This window comes from Bubalus bubalis, chromosome 12 (genome assembly GCF_019923935.1).
Source record: "Bubalus bubalis isolate 160015118507 breed Murrah chromosome 12, NDDB_SH_1, whole genome shotgun sequence".
NCBI classification, from domain to species: Eukaryota; Metazoa; Chordata; class Mammalia; order Artiodactyla; family Bovidae; genus Bubalus; species Bubalus bubalis.
Genome location: NC_059168.1, coordinates 73368123 through 73388447, shown reverse-complemented (window position 1 = coordinate 73388447; position 20325 = coordinate 73368123). Strand labels below are relative to the sequence as shown.

Sequence of the window (20325 nt, the reverse complement as noted above, 5' to 3'; positions counted from 1 at the left end):
CTCTCCTACAACCCTCCCCTTGCTCTGTCCATTCTGTCTACTCTTTTTTGTTGTTGTTGTCCCCTGAATTCAGGCACAGTCTTGCTCTACAGCCATGACACTGAAAACTCCTGCTCTTCCCAGATGTCTGCAGGCAAACATCTAAGACCACTCAAATCTCATTTTGTCAACAAGGCCTCTAAGACTCTCCCCACTCCTACCCTTCATTCCTTTTCCTGATTTCTTGCTCATGTGAGAGTGTAAACTGGCAGACGGGTTCTGATCCAGGCATTCAGGTACCCAGCTTCTTTTCATCTAAGGACTCTGCCTCTGGGAACTAACAGAGATCCTTTCATTTGGGCAAATGTACAGAGGGAGTAGGAAGGGTAAAGAGAGAGAGACTGGAGAAGACACAATTGCTGCTAACTACCTTGACCCTGTGGTCATGTATGGATGTGAGAGTTGGACTATAAAGAAAGCTGAGCACAGAAGAATTGATGCTTTTGAACTGTGGTGTTGGAGAAGACTCTTGAGAGTCCCTTGGATTGCAAGGAGATCCAACCAGTCCATCTTAAAGATCAGTCCTGGGTGTTCACTGGAAGGACTGATGCTGAAGCTGCAACTCCAATCCTTTGGCCACCTGATGCGAGGAGCTGACTCATTTGAAAAGACCCTGATGCTGGGAAAGATTGAAGGCGGGAGGAGAAGGGGATGACAGAGGATGAGACAGTTGGATGGCATCACCGACTCAATGGACATGGGTTTGGGTGGACTCTGGGAGTTGGTGATGGAAAGGGAGGCCTGGCGTGCTGGGGTTCATGGGGTCGCAAAGAGTCAGACACGAATGAGCGACTGAACTGAACTGAACCTTGACCCTAATATAGATCACTTCCAAACAAATTCCATTGGTAAGAACTAGTCCCACAGCCCATCTGGCTACAAGGAGGATGGGTTATATAATCTAGTTATATACCCAGGAGACATCACTTTGCCAACAAAGGTCCCTCTAGCCAAAGCTATGGTTTTTCCAGTAGTCTATTCATGTATGGATGTGAGAGTTGGACTATAAAAAAAGCTGAGCACAGAAGAATTAATGCTTTTGAACTGTGGTGTTGGAGAAGACTTTTGGAGAGTCCCTTAGATTGCAAGGAGACCCAGTCAGTCAATCCTAAAGGAAATCAGTCCTGAATATTCACTGGAAGGACTGATGCTGAAGCTGAAACTCCAATACTTTGGCCACCTGATGTGAAGAAGTGACTCATTGGAAAAGACCCTGATGCTGGGAAAGATTGAAGGCAGGAAGAGAAGGGGACGACAGAGGATGAGATGGTTGGATGGCATCACCAACTCAATGGACATGGATTTGGGTGGACTCCAGGAGTTGGTGATGGACAGGGAGGCCTGGCGTGCTGCAGTGCATGGGGTTGCAAAGAGTTGGATACAACTGAGCGACTAAACTGAACTGATCCAGGAAGAAAAGGAAAGCATGGATACTGGTAAGTACTTCTAATCTTTCTTCTGCTACACAGAGAATACACTCAAACCTCCCCCACTATCCAAAGGCAAACCTAAAGTCCCATTCAGTCAGGGCATTTAACTACAAGTGCAGGACCTCTGACTCTTGCACACTCTTCTTCATCAAGACCATGTGCAGTTCCTGAGGCTGCATCCTATGAACTGAACAAGCGTGTTATCTGCACCTGCCCTCCCTAGTCCCAACATACAATAAATAGCAGGGCAAGAGCAGAAGGTTCTTCTTCATCCAGTATCCTCCTCGGTTCAAGTGGGCTATGGCATGCCCTCCTAAGGGGCTGTAAAACCTTCACAACCCACCTCTTTCCAGAGCAAGTTCTGGGTCCTTAAATAGTTTTACATTTACAGCTCAAATAGTCAGGCTCATGGTTCCGTTGCCAATATAATTCCCTGAAAAACTTAGCAGGCCTTTGATCTATTTGTTTTTAGTCAGTTCCATGTGCCAGAAACCACACACAAAGTTCTTTCCCAGACATAATTCTCAATCCTGATTTATGTGTTTGCCTCCATGACTCTTGCTTTCAACTAACAGCAGCCACCTGGAGGCCAGATAAAACAATAGGTCAGCGGTTTCCGACTTTGGCTGCAAAACAGAATCACTTGGGGGAACTTTCAAAAGCAGCCTGTGTCCAGGTTCTGTGTATCCCTGAGCCAGTAAATCAGAAGTATGCAGGTGGGAGCAAGATAACTGGTGAGAGCAGCAGTTCTGATGGACTTTCACCCTTCATCTGAGCTTGGCCACAGGACTGGGTCACTTTTTTTCAACTGAGAATGTTTACTAGGTCTTTGATGCTCAAAGCCTCTCTCAACTCTTATCTCCTGCTCTCTAAAACAGTCCGCTTTTCCTTTCTCTGCCCCAACTCTCAGAATTTTCTCTATTCCCTTTCATTTTTTTGCTTGAAAACTAGCCCATTCTTTCCTTAACTCCTCTCTTTCACGTAATACCTTAACAATAAGTCAACACACACTGTGACCTTTTCCAATGTTTGACCAAGAGTTAACCTGGCATGAGGTAGGTTTCCCAAGTTACCATGGATGACAAATTTACCAAACTGGTCACCTCTGCGGAACCTGGAAGTCCTTCCCATCCCCAAAGTCAGCGTTCTCATCAGAGTGCTACCTGACTGCTAAGTCAGTGAAACAGATTTAAAGGTTTTGCTTTAATAGAACTCCACTTCTAGTATCAACCACTGTAGCAAAAACTAAAACCTCAGTGGCTTAATACAAGGTTTCTTTCTTGCTCCCACGAGAGTCACACAGGCTGGCAGGATTCTTCTCACCCATTGTTCAAAGACCCAGTTTCCTTTCATTTTATATTTTCACTCTCTCTGGGTCCTAAAGAAATTCTCTTTATAGTTTTATCCTCTCTGGGTCCTTAGGAAATTTTATAGTTTCACCCTCTCTGGATCCTAAAGAAATTCCCTCCATTAAGCTGATAAAGAAAATAGAAAAGGCATCCAGCTATCAACTGCCTTGTTCTGGAAAGACATGTATCACTCTAATCACATTCCCCTGGTAAGAATTATTCACATGGTCCTTTTAGATACAGAGGGGCTCAAAAATGTAGTCTAGATGTGTGCCCAGCAAGAACAGGAAAACAGTGATGTTGGCAAGCCCTAGTGGTGTCTTTAACATCCCTTAAAATTTAAGCTCCACCAGGGTAGGAAGGGGAGAGTGAAAAAGCTGGCTTCAAACCCAACATTCAAAAAACGAAGATCATGGCATCCGGTCCCATCACTTCATGGCAAATAGATGGGGAAACAATGGAAACAGTGACAGACTATTTTTGGGGGGCTCCAAAATCACTGCAGATGGTGACTGCAGCCATGAAATTAAAAGACACTTAGGCCTTGGAAGAAAAGTTATGACCAACCTAGGCAGCATATTCAAAAGCAGAGACATGACTTTGCCAACAAAGGTTCGTCTAGTCAAAGCTATGGTTTTTCCAGTAGTCATGTATGGATGTGAGAGCTGGACTATAAAGAAAGCTGAGCACCGAAGAATTGATGCTTTTGAACTGTGGTGTTGGAGACTCTTAAGAGTCCCTTGGACAGCAAAAAGAACAAACCAGTCAATCCTAAAAGAAATCAGTCCTGAATATTCACTGGAAGGACTGATGCTGAAGCTGAAACTCTAATACTCTGGCCACCTAATGCAAAGAACTGACTCATTTGAAAAGACCCTGATGCTGGGAAAGATTGAAGCAGGAGGAGAAGGGGGAGACAGAGGATGAGATGGTTGGATGGCATCACCGACTCAATGGACATGAGTTTGAGCAAGCTTTGGGAGTCAGTGATGGACAGGAAAGCCTGGCGTGCTGTAGTCTATGGGGGGGGTCACAAAAAGTCAGACACGACTGAGCAACTGAACTGAACTGAGGGTAGGAGTCTTTGTCTGGTTTGTTCATAGATAGATCTCATAAGCCTTTTACACTGCCTGGAACATAACAGATGCTCAAAAAATATATTTTGAATAAATAATAAATGGACAGAATGAATCACAGGTATGGTACCATATGGCTTCTTTTCTATAATAAAGGTAAAAGAATGGATTGTTGACTAAAAGAATAATGAAGTATACTGCATAGTTACTTACATAAAACATTAGACAGAACTTTTGGAAAAATAAAAATTCCAAGCACCAACAATATACATATCAAATCTACAACGGAATTCATGCACACTAAATTCATCTGTTATAAACATACAGAGAAACATTCATTCAAAATATTAATACAAATATAGTGGACAAACTTCAAAAAAATTACCACTAAACTGATTATATATTTTTTCTTAGGTGGAAACTTCTTTACCCAATTAGCCTCAAAATTCACCCATATCTTCCTCAAAGAACAAGAACACTGCACACAGAGCCCTAATCTTAAAAACAAGATACACACACACACACTGCTAAAAGATCCTCCCAGGATGCATTTACCATCATAATGCACATACTCATCAAAATTCAGAACTGATACATTTAGGACACCAGCATCAAAATTATGTATGCTGATAACACTTGATTTTCTTGAAATCTTAAGTCACCACCACAAAAATGAATTATAAACTAGAAAAAAAATAGCAAAACTGAAATTTTTTAAAAATGAGTATAAGACTTACTTCACAAGAGTGTTGTGAGGATCAAACAGAAATTTAAAAATTCACATGTAATTTCTGTACTTTAGGTATGCTATAGATCAACTGGGTATGAAAAACTGCTTTGTAAATCATAAAGCAATATTCAAACAGTCACTGATGTTTAAGTAAATGTAAAATTCCCATTTCTACAAGGGTTATAAATTAGCTAAATGAGCAAGATTAAACCAAGGTGAAAAAGAAGATCCTCATCCTCCTAGCCCTGACATCTAGAAGGAGAATTTTCAGTAGATACACTCAGAGAATCCAATCATTCTGAGATAGCAAAGAGCTATCTCAGGTAAAGAGTGAGACTCTAAACAAGAAACAGCCAAAAAATACTAAAAAGTCAATTAACAGCATGGGATACTTAAACTTGAAGAAAAAGTAACAATTTTAAAATCTATAAATTCTTTCTAGCCAATGAAAGAGAATAAACTATTTGGGTTTTTTTTTTCCCCCTTTGCCTTTTTAAAAAATTTAAAATAATGTCTCCTCAACCAAAAAAAAAAAATTGGAATTTACAATACAACAAGACTCAGGACAGGAGGTTCAGTTTAACAAACTTTTATGGTTTAATTGTAACTGAAAAGCCATCTAATAAAAAAATGATCTCTAACACATTATCAAAGATGTAGGAAATGAAGTACACACTTGATTAAAGTTTGCTCTTGGTTTTTAACTAATCCCTTATTTGCTTTTTTCTTGGTTGAGTTTTAAGAAGGTTAACTAAAAGAAAAAAGACCTGCTCCCAGCCCCCAATAAATGAAGCTTTCTAATACTTAAAGTTTAGTACGATGCCCAGGCTAAAGAACCTAGATCCACAATTATACTTATGACCCTAAATATTTTTCTACCTTTTAGCAAATCAACCAACCAATCAACAAACAAGAACTAGAGGAAAAAGTTTTAAAACAAGGCTATAGCAACTGTTAGGAAATAAAATTATGGCATTTTTTAAAACTCTAGAAATAAACTGGAAGGAGGGAAGAAAAAAAAATGACTGATGCTAAACTTGTTACATGATTTATAAACACTACACAGAAAAGTTAAACACTGACCTCCACCTAAATATTGTTATTTAAAAGACTACTTTTGAAAGTAGACATCAATGTGACAACCGTAAAATACAGTATTTCCCCAATTTTCAAGAGGCAAAAATCTAACTTCATCTGATGCAGCTTTCTTTGCAACATTTAAATCTTATGAGCATGAATAAAATTTGCTTGCAAAAAAGAAATTTAAATCTTCCTCATAACGCAGCTAGCTTCTTGTAGGAACTTATGTTAATGAGATAATTTAGAATGTGCACAAAGATTTCATCAAAAGCATGTGCACTGCAGCATTAACCCTAAATGCTCAAGAAAAGCATAAAATACACTCTGGAACATCTTTAATACGTACGACACAGATGTAAAAGCAAAGCTCAGTTTTGTGAAAGCAAATGTCTTGTCAAGGGAAGATGCTGGTGATATTTTATTTAATGTGAATACAAAGTTGCCAAATGTTAAAAAACAAACAAACAACAACAACTCTGCTCGTCAAATCAAGTGATGAAGCACAACGTATTTGCAAACCCCATCGTAAAAGTCAGGGTTAATATTTGATGACGCCACATCCTCATTTGATAGGCATCTATCAGGAAAGAAGCCCTTAGTGCTGTTACCGATGAAACAGATAAGCGCTGGGGACACAGACTGAGACACAGAGCAGTTACCCAAGAGGAATGCTCCTTCATCTGGTGTTGGTTGCTGTGAGGGCCACTGGCATGGCCTCGCCAAAAGCAGTTTTGGCAGAGTTGGTAGTTGTGGCACTGCTGGCACCGGTACCGGAAACCCATCATGCCCTCGCAGCGGCAATAGGAGCACTCCACAGGGTGGAAGACTTGAGGGCGGGGGGAGAGGGCCAGAGAGAGAGAGAAGTCACTGTCATTTGGAGAACGTCAGTGCGGTGGAAGACCAAATGTAACATAAAAGCCAAGGTGAACACACAGCTAGAACTGAAGAATTGCAACTGTCTTCTATTTAGTTCATTGAACCAGCCATTCCATCCTAAAAGAAATCAGTCCTGGGTGTTCACTGGAAGGACTGAGGTTGAAGCTGAAACTCCAATACTTTGGCCACCTGATGCGAAGCGCTGACTCACTGGAAAAGACCCTGATGTTGGGAAAGATTGAGGGCAGGAGGAGTAGGGGACGACAGAGAATGAGATGGTTAGATAGCATCACTGACTCAATGGACATGAGTTTGGGTAAACTCCGGGAATTGGTGGACAGGGAGGCCTGGCGTGCTGCGGTTCATGGGGTCGCAAAGAGCTGGACATGGCTGAGTGACTGAACTGAACTGAACCAGCCATTCACTGAAATAAAAAGACAATACCAAAATGTCCCATTGAGAATCAATTACAATTCACCTTAGAAACCAATCAATTTCCTTCTTTAAAACATCAGTCATGTCTCAAAGTTTGCATACATGTATAAGTAAGGAGAGACACCTTCACTCCAAATTTCTCTTCCAATCCTATTTCTTTTAAAGAGATGTATATTGTTGGCTGTGGACACGTCTCCTTCACTAACATAAAATCTGAGAGGGCCAGGACGACATGCTATGTGTCTCTATTACCTGCGAGTGGTATTTCACATAGTCCCTTGGATTGATGGTCTTGAAATGTTTGCTGAATTAAATAGTATTACATACTGGGGAGCAAATGGGAACTGGTTTAAAAAAAAAAAAAAAGTAAGGCAAGCCACATCAAAATACTAGTTTTAATAGACAGCCAATGGGAATTTGCTGTATGACTCTGAGAACTCAAACCGGGGCTCTGTAACAACCTAGAGGGGTGGGGATGGGGAGGGAGGTGGGAGGGAGGCTCTAGAGGGAGGGGACATATGTACACCTATGGCTGATTCATGTTGAGGTTTGGCAGAAACCAACACAATTCTGTAAAGCAATCATCCTTCAATTAAAAAAAAAATTTTTTTTAATTAAAAAAAAAAGTACTAGTTTTAGGTAAGAGCTCTAAGTACTGACATAAAGTACTCTAATCTAACCACTAAAGGGGCAGTGATTCGAAGGAAGGGAAGCTCAGTGACCTGCCACTCTTTTCTCCACCTCACACAGCATCTTACCTGGTGGAAAACCGCCAGCTGGCAGTTAGGATTTATAAGGGTTACTGGGGCCTGAAAGTCCAGTTCATTGAGTGGAAAGCGGTCAATAAATGCAAAACTGTGTATTACAGATTGTTTATACTTTTAAACGTTGAAAGCAACATTGTTCCCTTCGCCAATTCAATTCTGAACACAAGAAGTCAAAGTCAAAGGAAAGAGGGGTGTAATAGTCAAATCATCATTTGAATAGCTCTTTATGGCCCTATGGATACAAAGGCAATCTTACCTCAATTATAAGGACTTCTAGTCCTGCTTCCAAAAATGTAGGTTAACTAGAGACTCAAAACAAACAAGGACAAAACCTGAGCACTTGGTGAAAAAAATAATGCAACAAGATCACTAAAGAATAACAGAAAGAGTAAAATCTGGAATGAGAAGTTGAAGGTATAAACTTCCTCTAAGAAATTTAAATTTTGTCACCAAGATATTTCTAAAAAGTAATCAAAGTCTTAACCACATAAGAATGTAATCAATAAATACTACGTAGAAAGTCACAACAAAATGTTCACATGGATAATGATAATACATCTCGACAAATGAGATTCCCTCTACTTGGTAGACTAGGCATAAAATGATTTTACGAAAATGAGCTGGATATGAAACTACTAAAACATTTAGGACTATAAAAGTATTGCTCCCCCAAGGAAGCAATATTGTTATAATTTAATAGCACAAAGCTCTTTCCAAAAATCCTGTTTAAAATTTAGCTGTTTTAGTCTACTCAAGAAATTCCAGAACTTTAGTAAAATAATCTTGCATCTAAGGACTTGTGAACTAAAGTCATAATTGGGCAAAAGGCTGAGCAATTAAAAAAAATAAGAGATATGAATAGGAGGCAGAGAATATAAGAGAGTATGGTTATGTTCTCTCATTCTTACAAAATGAAGAAGAGGACTCTAACTTTTAGTGCCTGTCACCTTTCACTCTTTCTCTTCTGTGGAATAAGGAGAGACAGGCAAGAGCCATGAGAGAAGGGAAGGTCCAGAGAAAACTAGGGACTTTCCTTTAATGAACTGAAGCAACCTAAACAAGGAGATAAGCTGATAACAATACTAGAAAAACCTAAGAAGTTACTCAGAGGTAAATACCATTTCAATTCCAAAAGAACCCGCCTCCCAAAGCGGGAGATGCAAGAGACACAGGTTTGATCCCTGGGTCGGGAAGAAACCCACTCCAGTATTCTTGCCTGGAGAATTCCATGACAGTGGAGACTGGCAGGCTACATAGTCCGTGGGGTCACAAGAATTGGACACGACTAAAGCGACTTAGCATGCATGCACTTGGGGAGAATACTGAGAGTAATTCAGTAGTAAAGAAAAAAACTGAGTACTGGTGAAACCAAGTACCAAATTCTATCTTAGCTACTTTCCTTTAAACTATTCCAAAATAATTATAATTTTAATGGTGGCTATTTAATACATTCAATTTTTTGGAGCTAAGCTTTTTATAAACTATAGGGGAAAAAAAGGAAGTCATGGCTAAGTCGGGTGGGATCAAGCAGAAAACAATCATCTGGAATTTGGGGGGAAAAGCCTAGAGTTTGAAACACAAAGTTTTCTGAACTGATATTACTACATTCGTATCCTATGTAATATGTCCCCTTTCCTCTTTTTTTTTTTTTTTTTTTTGAGAAATAAATTTTCTTTTTTGAAAGCCAAAACTACAAATTCAAATGATGGAGTGCCAACAAATATCAATTACAATTTTCAGTGACAATAGCTAAGACATTACATATATTATCAGTTCACATACTTCCTACAGCACAAGGGACTGAATGATGAAAGTTTTGCTTACCATTCTCCACGTGGGCAAGCCTATGCATGAGAGGTAGCCAGACAAGGCACTGGGGAGGAGGATCGGCCATCATTGTGTCTAAAAACATATTTAGCATTATCTTTTTCTGTGAAGAGAAAAAAAAAATTATTTTTCAAGTTACCTCTGAACTCTAACGTTAGGCTAACTTAGGATTCTCACAACCAAGGTGGAATGAATTACATGGGAAATTTTATAGCAAAATAAATAATATTTTGCATTACTACAGACATTGTAACACACTACCCTAAATACTATTTCTATATTCAAATGCATTTCTACTTACATTATTTTATTTGAGTCTTAAAACAACTGTATAAGACAAATAGGCTAGGATGGAATTACTGTGCTGTACACCTGAAGCTTGGAGCAGGGAATGGCAGCCCACTCCAGTATTCTTGCCTAAAGAATTCCATGGACAGAGGAGTCTGACAGGCTACAGCCCATGGGGTCACAAAGAGGCAGATACGACTGAGGGACTAACATACACACACCTGGAATGAATATTGTAAGTCAACTGTATTTCAATAAAGATATGAAATGAAAAAAGATAAATTGGCATTACTATCTTCATTTTACAGATGAGACAATAAAGGAAAAACACATTTACATGACTTGTAAAAGCCTTAACCGAATCAGAACAACTCAGGTATCCTTCAAAAGACTACTTCTGAAGAAATCTGAAGCAAAGTCTCAGATCCAAGACCGAGTACAGGCCAGCAGTGAATGGAGAGAGGGAAAGGGTCTCACATATATGCAAGAGGGCTGAGGGTGATAACAGTAGGAAGTCACCACCCAAAGGCCCTCTATACACAGCTGTGCACTGATGGTATGGTTTGAGAAATGCCTACTCAACTAGGCTAAAGTTTTCCCAAGTGTTTTTCATCTCAGGCATCCAAGTTACTACTGTTTCTGAGATTTCAATGGAAATTGGGAGGAATGGGTGAACAACAAAAAAACAAAACCAGTAAGTCACCCAACATTTGAATGGAGGTTCGGACATGGAAAATATAGTGGATATGTAAATAACTGCAATAAACCAAAATAAAATTAAAAGCATCCATTTAAAATTGAGAAAGAAGATGCTAGGGAGTTTTTTTAAACTAGTCAGAGGTAGTTAACAAATATTAAACATATCATTCATGATGTTTAAATTAATATATCTGTATCTTCTTATATTTGTTAAAAATTACATTTTTACAAGCCCACTTATAATGCTAATGTTACTTTCCCTAAAAAGTCTTGACTCACCTATCATGCAGTTTTACAGGTTTTTAAAAAATCTTCAGGATGAAAAAGTTCCTTAAAAAACTAAAAATAGAGCTACCATATGACCCTGAAATCCCACTCGTGGGTATATATCCAGAGGAAAACATGGTCTGAAAGGCTACATGCACCCCAATGCTCACTGCAGGACATGAAAGCAACCTAAAAGTCCATAGATAGAGGAATGGATATATCTGATATCTCAGAACTCCCTTATAAATACACTCAGGATCAGTTTCCAAAAGTTGTCCTCAGTTCAATTCAGTTCAGTCACTCAGTCTTGTCCAACTCTTTGTGACCCCATGGACTGCAGCACACCAGGCTTCCCTGTCCATCACCAACTCCCAGAGTCTACTCAAACTCATGTCCATTGCATTGGTGATGCCATCCAACCATCTCATCCTCTGTCGTCCCCTTCTCTTTCTACCCTCAATCCTTCCCAGAATCAGGGTCTTTTCCAATGAGTCAGTTCTTTTCCTCAGTTGTCCTAAATCATACTATAATTGGAGGTCCACTGAAAGCATGAGGAGTGAAGCCAGAAGAACCATGTCCCAGGACTCTGTCTTCCATTAACTAGGTGATTTGGGGGAAAATCACCTAATAATCTGGTTTCAGTTTTCTTATCTCTCAAGGGCTAGCGCAGTGGTTCTCCAAGTATGGTCAGAGATCCCCCTGGGAGGTTCCTAAATCATTTCCAGGGAGTTCATGAGGCCAAAACTACTTCCATAATAACACTAAGATATTATCTGCCTTTTCCAGTTCATTCTCTCAAGAGTGTACAGTGGAGTGTTCCAGAGGCAACATGGCATATCCATAATTATCTGCAAAAGCTTTTAAAATATTCCTCCCTTTTCCAACTACACAGCTGTGTGAGACCAGATTATTTTTTTCCATACTTACTCCAAAACAACATATCACAACAGATTGAATGGATAAGCAGATATGAGAATCCAGCTGCCTTCAATTGAGCCAAGTATTAAAGAAATTTGCCAAAAATATAAAACAATGGCATTCTTCTCATTAAATGTTTTTGCTTTGGAATATATTTTTCATAAAATATATTATTTGTGTTAATATATAATAGGCTTGTCATTATTCTTTTTAAATGATTTAATATTTTTAATTTATCAATTTTAATTTCTAACATGGAAATAGTGATAGATATAACCCATATAGACAAAAGCTCTCTGGGGTTCTCAAATGTTTTTTGGGGTGTAAAATGGTCCTGATACCAGAAAGTTTGAGAACTCATAGGACAGAATTCCTAGCTCTAAAATTTTGTGTCTCAGAAAATAACTATGTGAAAAAGAGACTGCCTCTTTCTCTATCTTTTTGTTTTATTTTGGTTTTGCTCTTGAACGCATGCTTTGCATTTCTCTTTATTTTTTACAGCATAATATTTATAATAAAAGTTGTAATAAAACTGCATATAATGCACTGCTGCTGCTAAGTCGCTTCAGTCGTGTCCGACTCTGCGCGACCCCACAGACGGCAGCCCACCAGGCTCCCCCGTCCCTGGGATTCTCCAGGCAAGAACACTGGAGTGGGCTGCCATTTCCTTCTCCAATGCATGAAAGTGAGAAGTGAAAGTGAAGTCGCTCAGTCGTGTCCGACTCTTAGCGACCCCATGGACTGCAGCCCACCAGGCTCCTCCATCCATGGGATTTTTCCAGGCAAGAGTACTGGAGTGGGGTGCCGTTGCCTTCTCCAAATGCATATGTTTCTATAGAGTTACGTACATAGGGTAGATAAAAATATATGATCTGTTTTTTAGGTTGTTTTATTAAATACTTTACTGTTTTGCTACAACGTCTTCTTTTCTAATCATTTTAACAGCTGCCTTATCCACTGAGCAAAAACACCATGATTTATTTATGCCTTCCCCAATAAAACACTAAGGCTGTTTTTATCTTTGTATGTACTTTCATATTTTTCTTTTAATCCGGTGTTTCAGTTTGTCACCTACCTCCCTGCCCTTTGTCATTCTAATCCTCAATACTGACAATTACTAGTCTAGATGCCATCCAGTCTCACTTCCCTCCCTCTACTTTGAGCTACAACTTTCCTGCATTAAAAGAAGGGACAAATTATCTATTAAAACTGGGAAATCCAGTATCACTAAAATATATGAGAAAACAAGTAAAATAATTTAGCATTAGATCATCATAATTGCAATTTCCAATCTCATCATTTTTATTAAAAATTCCTATTTTCTTATAGGCAATAGGTAAATAATTTTTATCCATTGTCCTATGGCTTACTTGGTCATCAGTTAAACAGTGTACAACATTTAGCTAAAAGCCTTAAAAATATCATTTTAAAAATCTTCCAGATTAAAAAGTTTTTATACAAACTTTTGTGTAGAGTTATAAAAATATTTTGTCTGACAAGGGCAAACACACATTAACTGGTTATGGGACCAGTGTTATGGATTGGCCTTCAATTATTAAAAGGCTCTGAATTTGTCCATATCACAGATTTATTTTGGACTTTGAAAATTAGGATACTTTGCAATGATACAACAATATAAAGTTGCTGTGCTTTTTGTCAGAGCGACTTTTATTTATTACAGCTTTTAAAAAATGGAAAGTCTAAAAAATCTGAAATTCTGTATTTTCCTCATTGTAAAGATCATCTCATTGTAGAAAATGATGGAATAAAAGTATCAATGAAAACAATAAGGTTGCAAGTAAGTATATCCACGAGCTTTAAGCTTATGATTAGAATTCAAACCCAGATACTTTAACATGCCATATTTGATTTAAAACCACTACTCAATTAATCCAACAAATAACTAGTAAGCACTGATGATTTTCTAGACTGTTAGTCACGAGGATGTAAATTTGAAGAAGACCAAGGTGCATCCCTTCAGGATATTAGTGAGCTACATATAACTTGCCAGAGATTGCAGAACAGGAAGCAATTAATCCTACATTGAAAGATTCAGAGCATCAAAGACCAGGAGATATTTAGCTGTGATATGAAATATGAGGCCTTTGTTGGAGGAGACAGAAAAGGTCAGAGGCTACTGCATTTCAGTGAGGGCTAAGAACATAAAGAAGAGAAGAACATCACTTTCGCTTATGCAAAACAAGTGAAATGCAAATCAAAACTATGCTGAGATAATATTTCTCATCTCTCAGACTGGACAAAAAATCCTAAATGAAAGAATATGTGCTGTTGGCAAGGCTGCAAAGAAAAAGATGGCCTTACCCATTGCTGGTGGGAATGTAAAGGGCACTGGGGCAATATCTAAGGGCATCCTGAGGCAAAGGGGTAGGAGAGATCCGGAGTGAAGGAGAAAAGACAGGCTTTGGGTGGACTGATAGCACCACCATGTGTGGCTAACAATCCAGTCGACAGTGAGGAGTTTGCAAGGTTTGTTTTTGTTTAAAGCAAAATAGGGACATCAACAGGGCTGTTTTTTAAAATGATGACTTAAACTCAAATTTGCTTATGCTTAAAAGGAATAATGAATCAGAAGCAGCATCTGAGCAGGCATGTCCTCATCTTTTAGGCTGCCATTAGGGCAGGAAGTAAAGTGACTAGGAGTCCATGGTTCTCAGATCTTTCTTGGCAAAGAATTTTCCTGCTTCCCCTGAAGACTAGTGAACCACAGACTCCAGAGGAGCGAGTACATGTAGACTGTGTCGCAGAGAAGCTGAGCCAAGAGCCCCCAACACTGCACACCCAGCAACCTCCAGCCCTGCCTACTGGCCAGGGAACCATCAGACCCTGTTCTCAGCTCATGAGTAATAGCAGAGGGCAGGGCCTTTTCTACAGCAATGTTCACAGTAAGCACTGTTAACTGACAAAAATCTCAAAAAATGAAAACATAAGTCAACTATACTCCATTAAAAATTAATCTTAAAAAAAGAAAACAATCTTGGAGCCATCGTCATTTCTACCTAAGAAATAATTTAGCAAGACATTCTCCTCCACAGGCCCAACTAGGGCAAAATCTCAGTTTCAACTCTCTGCAATTTTGTTCAATCTAATGAAAGCCAGTGATATAGGCCTCATTACCACAGACCTGTTCATATCAAAATCCATGTTACACCCTGTATTTCATCCAATCTAAGACACCATCATTTGTAAGATGCACCATTATTTTTTTTTCCTGCCACTAAGAAAGAAAAACACTCAGCCAATTAAACTAACTCAATGACTTAATTAACTATAATCCTTCATGACATGTGAATGGGTCCCACCAGCCTTCTGATGAACTGAAATTCCTTTCATCTATTCAGAAGGATTTGGCAATTTTGCAAGGTTCAGTGGCACTGCTTCAACTGACAAGAAATGATTTTGGTCGTACCTCAATGATAAAAACACAGCTTCATCTATTTATGGAGATCTTCCTTTAAAAAAAAAGAAAGAAAGAAAATCTTCTGTAAAGCACCTGATGTTGCTTTGTAAGAAAATATGTAGTTTTTCCAATGATGAATATTTATCTCACTAATGCAAAATGTATTTCTGTTATGTCCACCATCTTCTGTGTTTACAACAACTTTTTAATACTGAATCAGAGTATACTCTCTCTGAGGACATCTGAAATGACAGCACATGCAGTACCAAAAGGGGACATAACTCAGCTGAAGTGCCTCCGACAGCAACAACTATGATCAAGTTATTACATATGCGCAGGAAATGACAACCCATCGTAACCACCACCTGCCAAAAGCAATGGTCAGATGCCATGGGCTATACGAGAGATTTTGAGAGATGTTAGGCGTGGAAAGGGTCTTCAAATCAATGAAAATGGTAATAATGCACATGAGATTATAATGCTAATGAGGGGCTTGCTAACACAGACAATAAATGTTGCTTAGTTAGGATACCTATGAAACACACACACACATATTCATATGTCAGTCAACTCTTGCCAAACTTTAGTCAATATCCAGGAAAACAAAGTCAGAACTTCCAAGAAGTTCTGTAATATAATTTTTGGTGGATATATGTATGGATATATGTTATTCTATGGCCTGGCTAAATATCCTATATTTTAACCTTTTGAAAGTGAAAGTGAAAGTTGCTCAGTTGTGTCCGACTCTTTGTGATCCCATGGACTATACAATCCATGGAATTCTCTAAGCTAGAATACTGAAGTGGGTAGCCTTTCCCTTCTCCAGGGGATCTTCCTAACCCAGGGATTGAACCCAGGTCTCCCACATTGCAGGTGGATTCTTTACCAGCTGAGCCACAAGGGAAGCCCAAGAATACTGGAGTGGGTAGCCTACCCCTTCTCCAGCAGATATTCCCGACCCAGGAATTGAACTGGGGTATCCTGCATTGCAGGCGGATTCTTTACCAATGGAGCTATCAGGGAAGCCATTTTAACCTTTTACTTCTAAATAATTTCAGATTTATGGAAAGCCTATAAGAAGATTATTTAAAAATTCCCATTTGCCATTAACTCAGACTCCTCAAATATTAACACTGCAGAAGAGATGTACTTTTAACTTGAAATAACTTTTTATTTCTGCAAAATCAGGACATTCTCTTGATTAAATGCAAGTATCAAAATCAGGAAATCAATGTTATTGACAGAATACTACTATCTAGTCTACAAGCTTCAATTCAGATTTTCTCTATTGTCCCAATGATGTCCTTTATAACAACTACAACAACAAAAATCCGGATCATGGTTGTGTTTCAGTTTTCATGTCTCTTTAGACTCCTATAATCTGGAACAGCTTCTCAATCTTTTTTTGTCTTTCATGACATTGCCCTTTTAAAGTGTGTGGGCCAGTTATGTTGTAGAAATCCTGCATTTGGCATTATTGAATGTTTCCTCAATGAGACTCTGGTTGTACTTTTCTCTCAAGAGAACCACAGCAATCATACTGGCTACTTCTTAGGGCATCCTACTAAGGAATAGGATTGTCAGCCTCTCCCTCTGCTGGAGACGTGGATTTGATCACTTGGTTAAAGTGGTATCTGACAGGTTTCTCTACTGCCAAGTTACTATGTTTCCCTTATAATTAATAAATATTCTATGGTGAGACACCTTCAAACTATGTCAGTATCCTATTTCCGTATCTTTTACCCATTAATTTTAACATGTGTGCTAAGTCACTTCAACCATGTCCGACTCTGTGCAACCCTATGGACTATAGCCCACCAGACTTCTCTGTTCATGACATTCTCCAGGCAAGAATACCAGAGTCAGTTGCCATGCCCTTCTCCAGGGGATCTTCCCGACCCAGGGATTGAACCATAACCAGGGATTGAACCAGCGTCTCATACGTCTTCTGCATTGTCAGGAGGGTTCTTTACCACTAGCACCATCTGGGAAGCTTTAACATAGATTTTAAAAAGTTCTCTGCTTTCTAGAACTTTTTAAATGTAGCATGAAGCTCTGTTATCTCATCTCTACCTGGAAAAAAAAAAATGGCTGCTACAGCAAGTATCCACTCTGCTCTGAGTTCTTTGAGGCACACTTAAGATCTCAGGAATATACTCACACTAACCTCTGGAGCAAGACCACACAAGGACACTCACGAATAAAGAAGAAATCAAATCTATCTTTCTTTTATATGAAAATGGCATTATACTCTTGAGAGACTGTGAGCTGACAGTTGAGAGTTGTACAGCATTGCTTGTCTTTAGTGCTCAGGAAACAATGATCTGAATTGTATAGAGTTTTATATCAAAATTCCTATATTTCACAGTTAATAACTCACTAGGGAGAGTAATACATGTCTAGTAGCAATAATACAAATACTTCATCTCAAATATTTTCCTGGAAACTTTTAGTAATTTGAGATATTTCAAATCCTATCATTTTTTTTTTTTTTTTTTTTTCAGGAAAGACTTCCCTCCCCTCTCCCAAAAAGAGTTCTCAGGTGAACTTTTGATCCTCCCTCTTTTTCATACCCCCGCCTCTGATTTAAAACTCTTTTTCCTCCCATATTCAAGACCTATATCCGTAGAGTGAAGCAATCTGGCAAAATTTGACTAAAGGTAGAGGGGCAGATGAGAGCTCTTCAAGTCCTACGTTCTATTAAACCGTCCTTACCTGCTGTGGAAAACAGGTGCGGACCGAGTGCTCTGTGTAACCAAAAGATGGCCCTTCAAAGACAGCTGTTGGGAGCTTCAGAACTTCCTTCAGAAACTGGTCAAACTTGCTAAAAATCATTAAGCCATTGGAATCTGACATCTGGGAGAAAACATCTATGAGAATAAAACCAAATAAAGTCAAACTCTAAAGAAACACCAATTTTTTATAAACAGCTGTATGTCATTTGTATACCAGTCCAAAAGCATCATTAAAAAGTATCATAAAGTTACTATGATTTTTAGTTAACATGTATTCTTAATCTCTTTCACACTGTGTGGTTACTTTGCTGAGAAGGCTCCTCTTTCCCAGTCATTGAATACTCTACCAAAAGATCACACAACCATTCACATACATCCATCTACCTACTCTTTTTGAGCGTACATAACTGGATAATATATAACTTTTTATTTTACCTATTTACACCTCACCTTCCTCCAAGAAGAATTTGCAGCAGCACATCTTTATCTCTGACATTTATGTATGTACTTATATGACATATACATATTTGAGTGTATGAATATGGTTGAATATTGGTGAAGGGTATGAAAGAAACTGTATTATACATGTGTATTCATATACTAATGATGTAATGTATTCTTATGTAGCATGTTCATTTAAAACATTCCATTTAATAAGTTCCAAAGTAGAATAAAAAGAACTCACATTATCTTTTCTATCTCAAGATCCTTTGATACTATAAGATTCTGTTTTTACATAATGTCTGACCCAAGCAGCTGAAAAAGAGGTTTCCAGTAGTATTACTATTTCTTTATCTTCTTAGAGAGAGCTTCCTATCTCTGGTTAGTAATTCTCCTCTTCTCACCCATAGTTGAGGAGAAAAAGAAAAAGAACCTGGAGCTCAAAACAACTTGACAACTATAACCTACGCTTTCTTTTCAAATTATTCAGCTTTCTTACAAACAAATCAGTGAGTTAAATATGTGGAGAAAAAAAAATTTCCTCAGGCCTTTTCAACCATGGTATTTTGAAAAATAATAGTCTATATATTCATAATAAAAAGGTATATTAGAAATATGTATGTAATAGATACATACAATGTACATTTTTACATTACTCTTTAGGTTCAATCTGGGGATTTTATCGCAAACCACTAGGTAAAAAAAAAAAAGAAACATTTAAAATATGTTAATCAAAGGAAGATAAAATTTAGATCATCAGCACCACAAGGTAACTATTAAGGCATCAGAAAGCAGAAAATTATCAAAGGAAAATCTCTGGCACATTCCTTTCGTGATAGCTGCTAGTTTGCAGTTGAGGGAATAGCATTAAATACCCATTAGGAGGGGAAAATCCAACAAGAGGCTAAAAGAAACACAGTCCTAGTGGAAAGTAAAATCAATTAATTAACAAATACATACTAAGTTCTTACTGAGTGGTCCAAGTGCCAGGCATTCTGCTGTGTATTTTGAAACACAACAGGGAAGTATGATACATGGTCCTTATCCCTAAGACACTTCCAAAGTAACTGGGAAAAATAAGATACATATGAAGCAAAGAAGAATTAAACACTAAGCTAACTTAAATAGAACAGAAAGAAAGGAGGCATATGATATTAATTTAACCTCACCATTTGCTATGGCTGAGTCTGCTTGTGTGTGTGGCATGCTAAGTTGCTTCAGCTGTGCCTGTAGACACCCAATATTCTTACCTCCTTCATCAGTAATAGAACACTAATTTTATTTGTGGAGCAATGTACCCAGCTAAGAGATCACACTTTGCAGTCTTCTTTTAATACGTTTCAGTCATGTGACTATATAAGCAGAAAGGTTGTGAGAGATTTCCTGGAAGGCTGGTTAAAGAAAGTTGACTGCACTGGAAATAGATCCCTTTTTCCTTCCTCCTCTTGCTATCTGGAATGCAGCCATGAAAAGTAGACTATGAAAAGTGAAAGTGTCAGTCACTCAGTCGTGTCCATTCTTTGCAACCCCATGGACTGTAGCCCACCAGGCTCTTCTGTCCATGGAATTCTCCAGGCAAGAACACTGGAGTGGATTGCCATGCCCCCCTCCAGGGGATCTTCCCAAGCCAGGGATCCAACCAGGGTCTCCCGCATTGCGGGCAGATTCTTTACTGTCTCAGCCATCAGGGAAGCCCTGGACAATATGGTAATCTCAAACTTTATGTAGAAATCATATATCAGAATGATAGAAAGAAGGATATAGAAAGCCTGGGTGTCAGATGAACACAAAGTTACCATATCAATCCTGGACTACATACCCCTGGACTTCCTTAATATAAGAGAAAAATAAACTTCAACTTTGTTTAACACTGTTATCCTGGGATTTTGCAATCCCTAATGTTAAGGGACTAATATTAAGTACTACTAAACGTTACTAAACGTTACCCCA

The 20325-nt window shown here is 38.6% G+C and overlaps 1 protein-coding gene across 17 annotated transcripts in view; it reads right to left on the bottom strand.

The window, feature by feature from the left end:
* The window catches only part of DTNB (dystrobrevin beta), a 244784-nt gene that overhangs the window by 144308 nt on the left and 80151 nt on the right, over positions 1 to 20325 (bottom strand). For all 17 annotated transcript variants that reach the window (XM_025261414.3, XM_044926157.2, XM_044926166.2 and 14 more), the window contains 3 exons: positions 17915 to 18069; positions 9607 to 9712; positions 6364 to 6530 (listed from right to left, as the gene is read on the bottom strand). In XM_025261414.3, coding sequence (XP_025117199.2) covers positions 6364 to 6530; positions 9607 to 9712; positions 17915 to 18069 — 428 coding nt within the window. The remainder of the gene's footprint in view (positions 1 to 6363; positions 6531 to 9606; positions 9713 to 17914; positions 18070 to 20325) is intronic.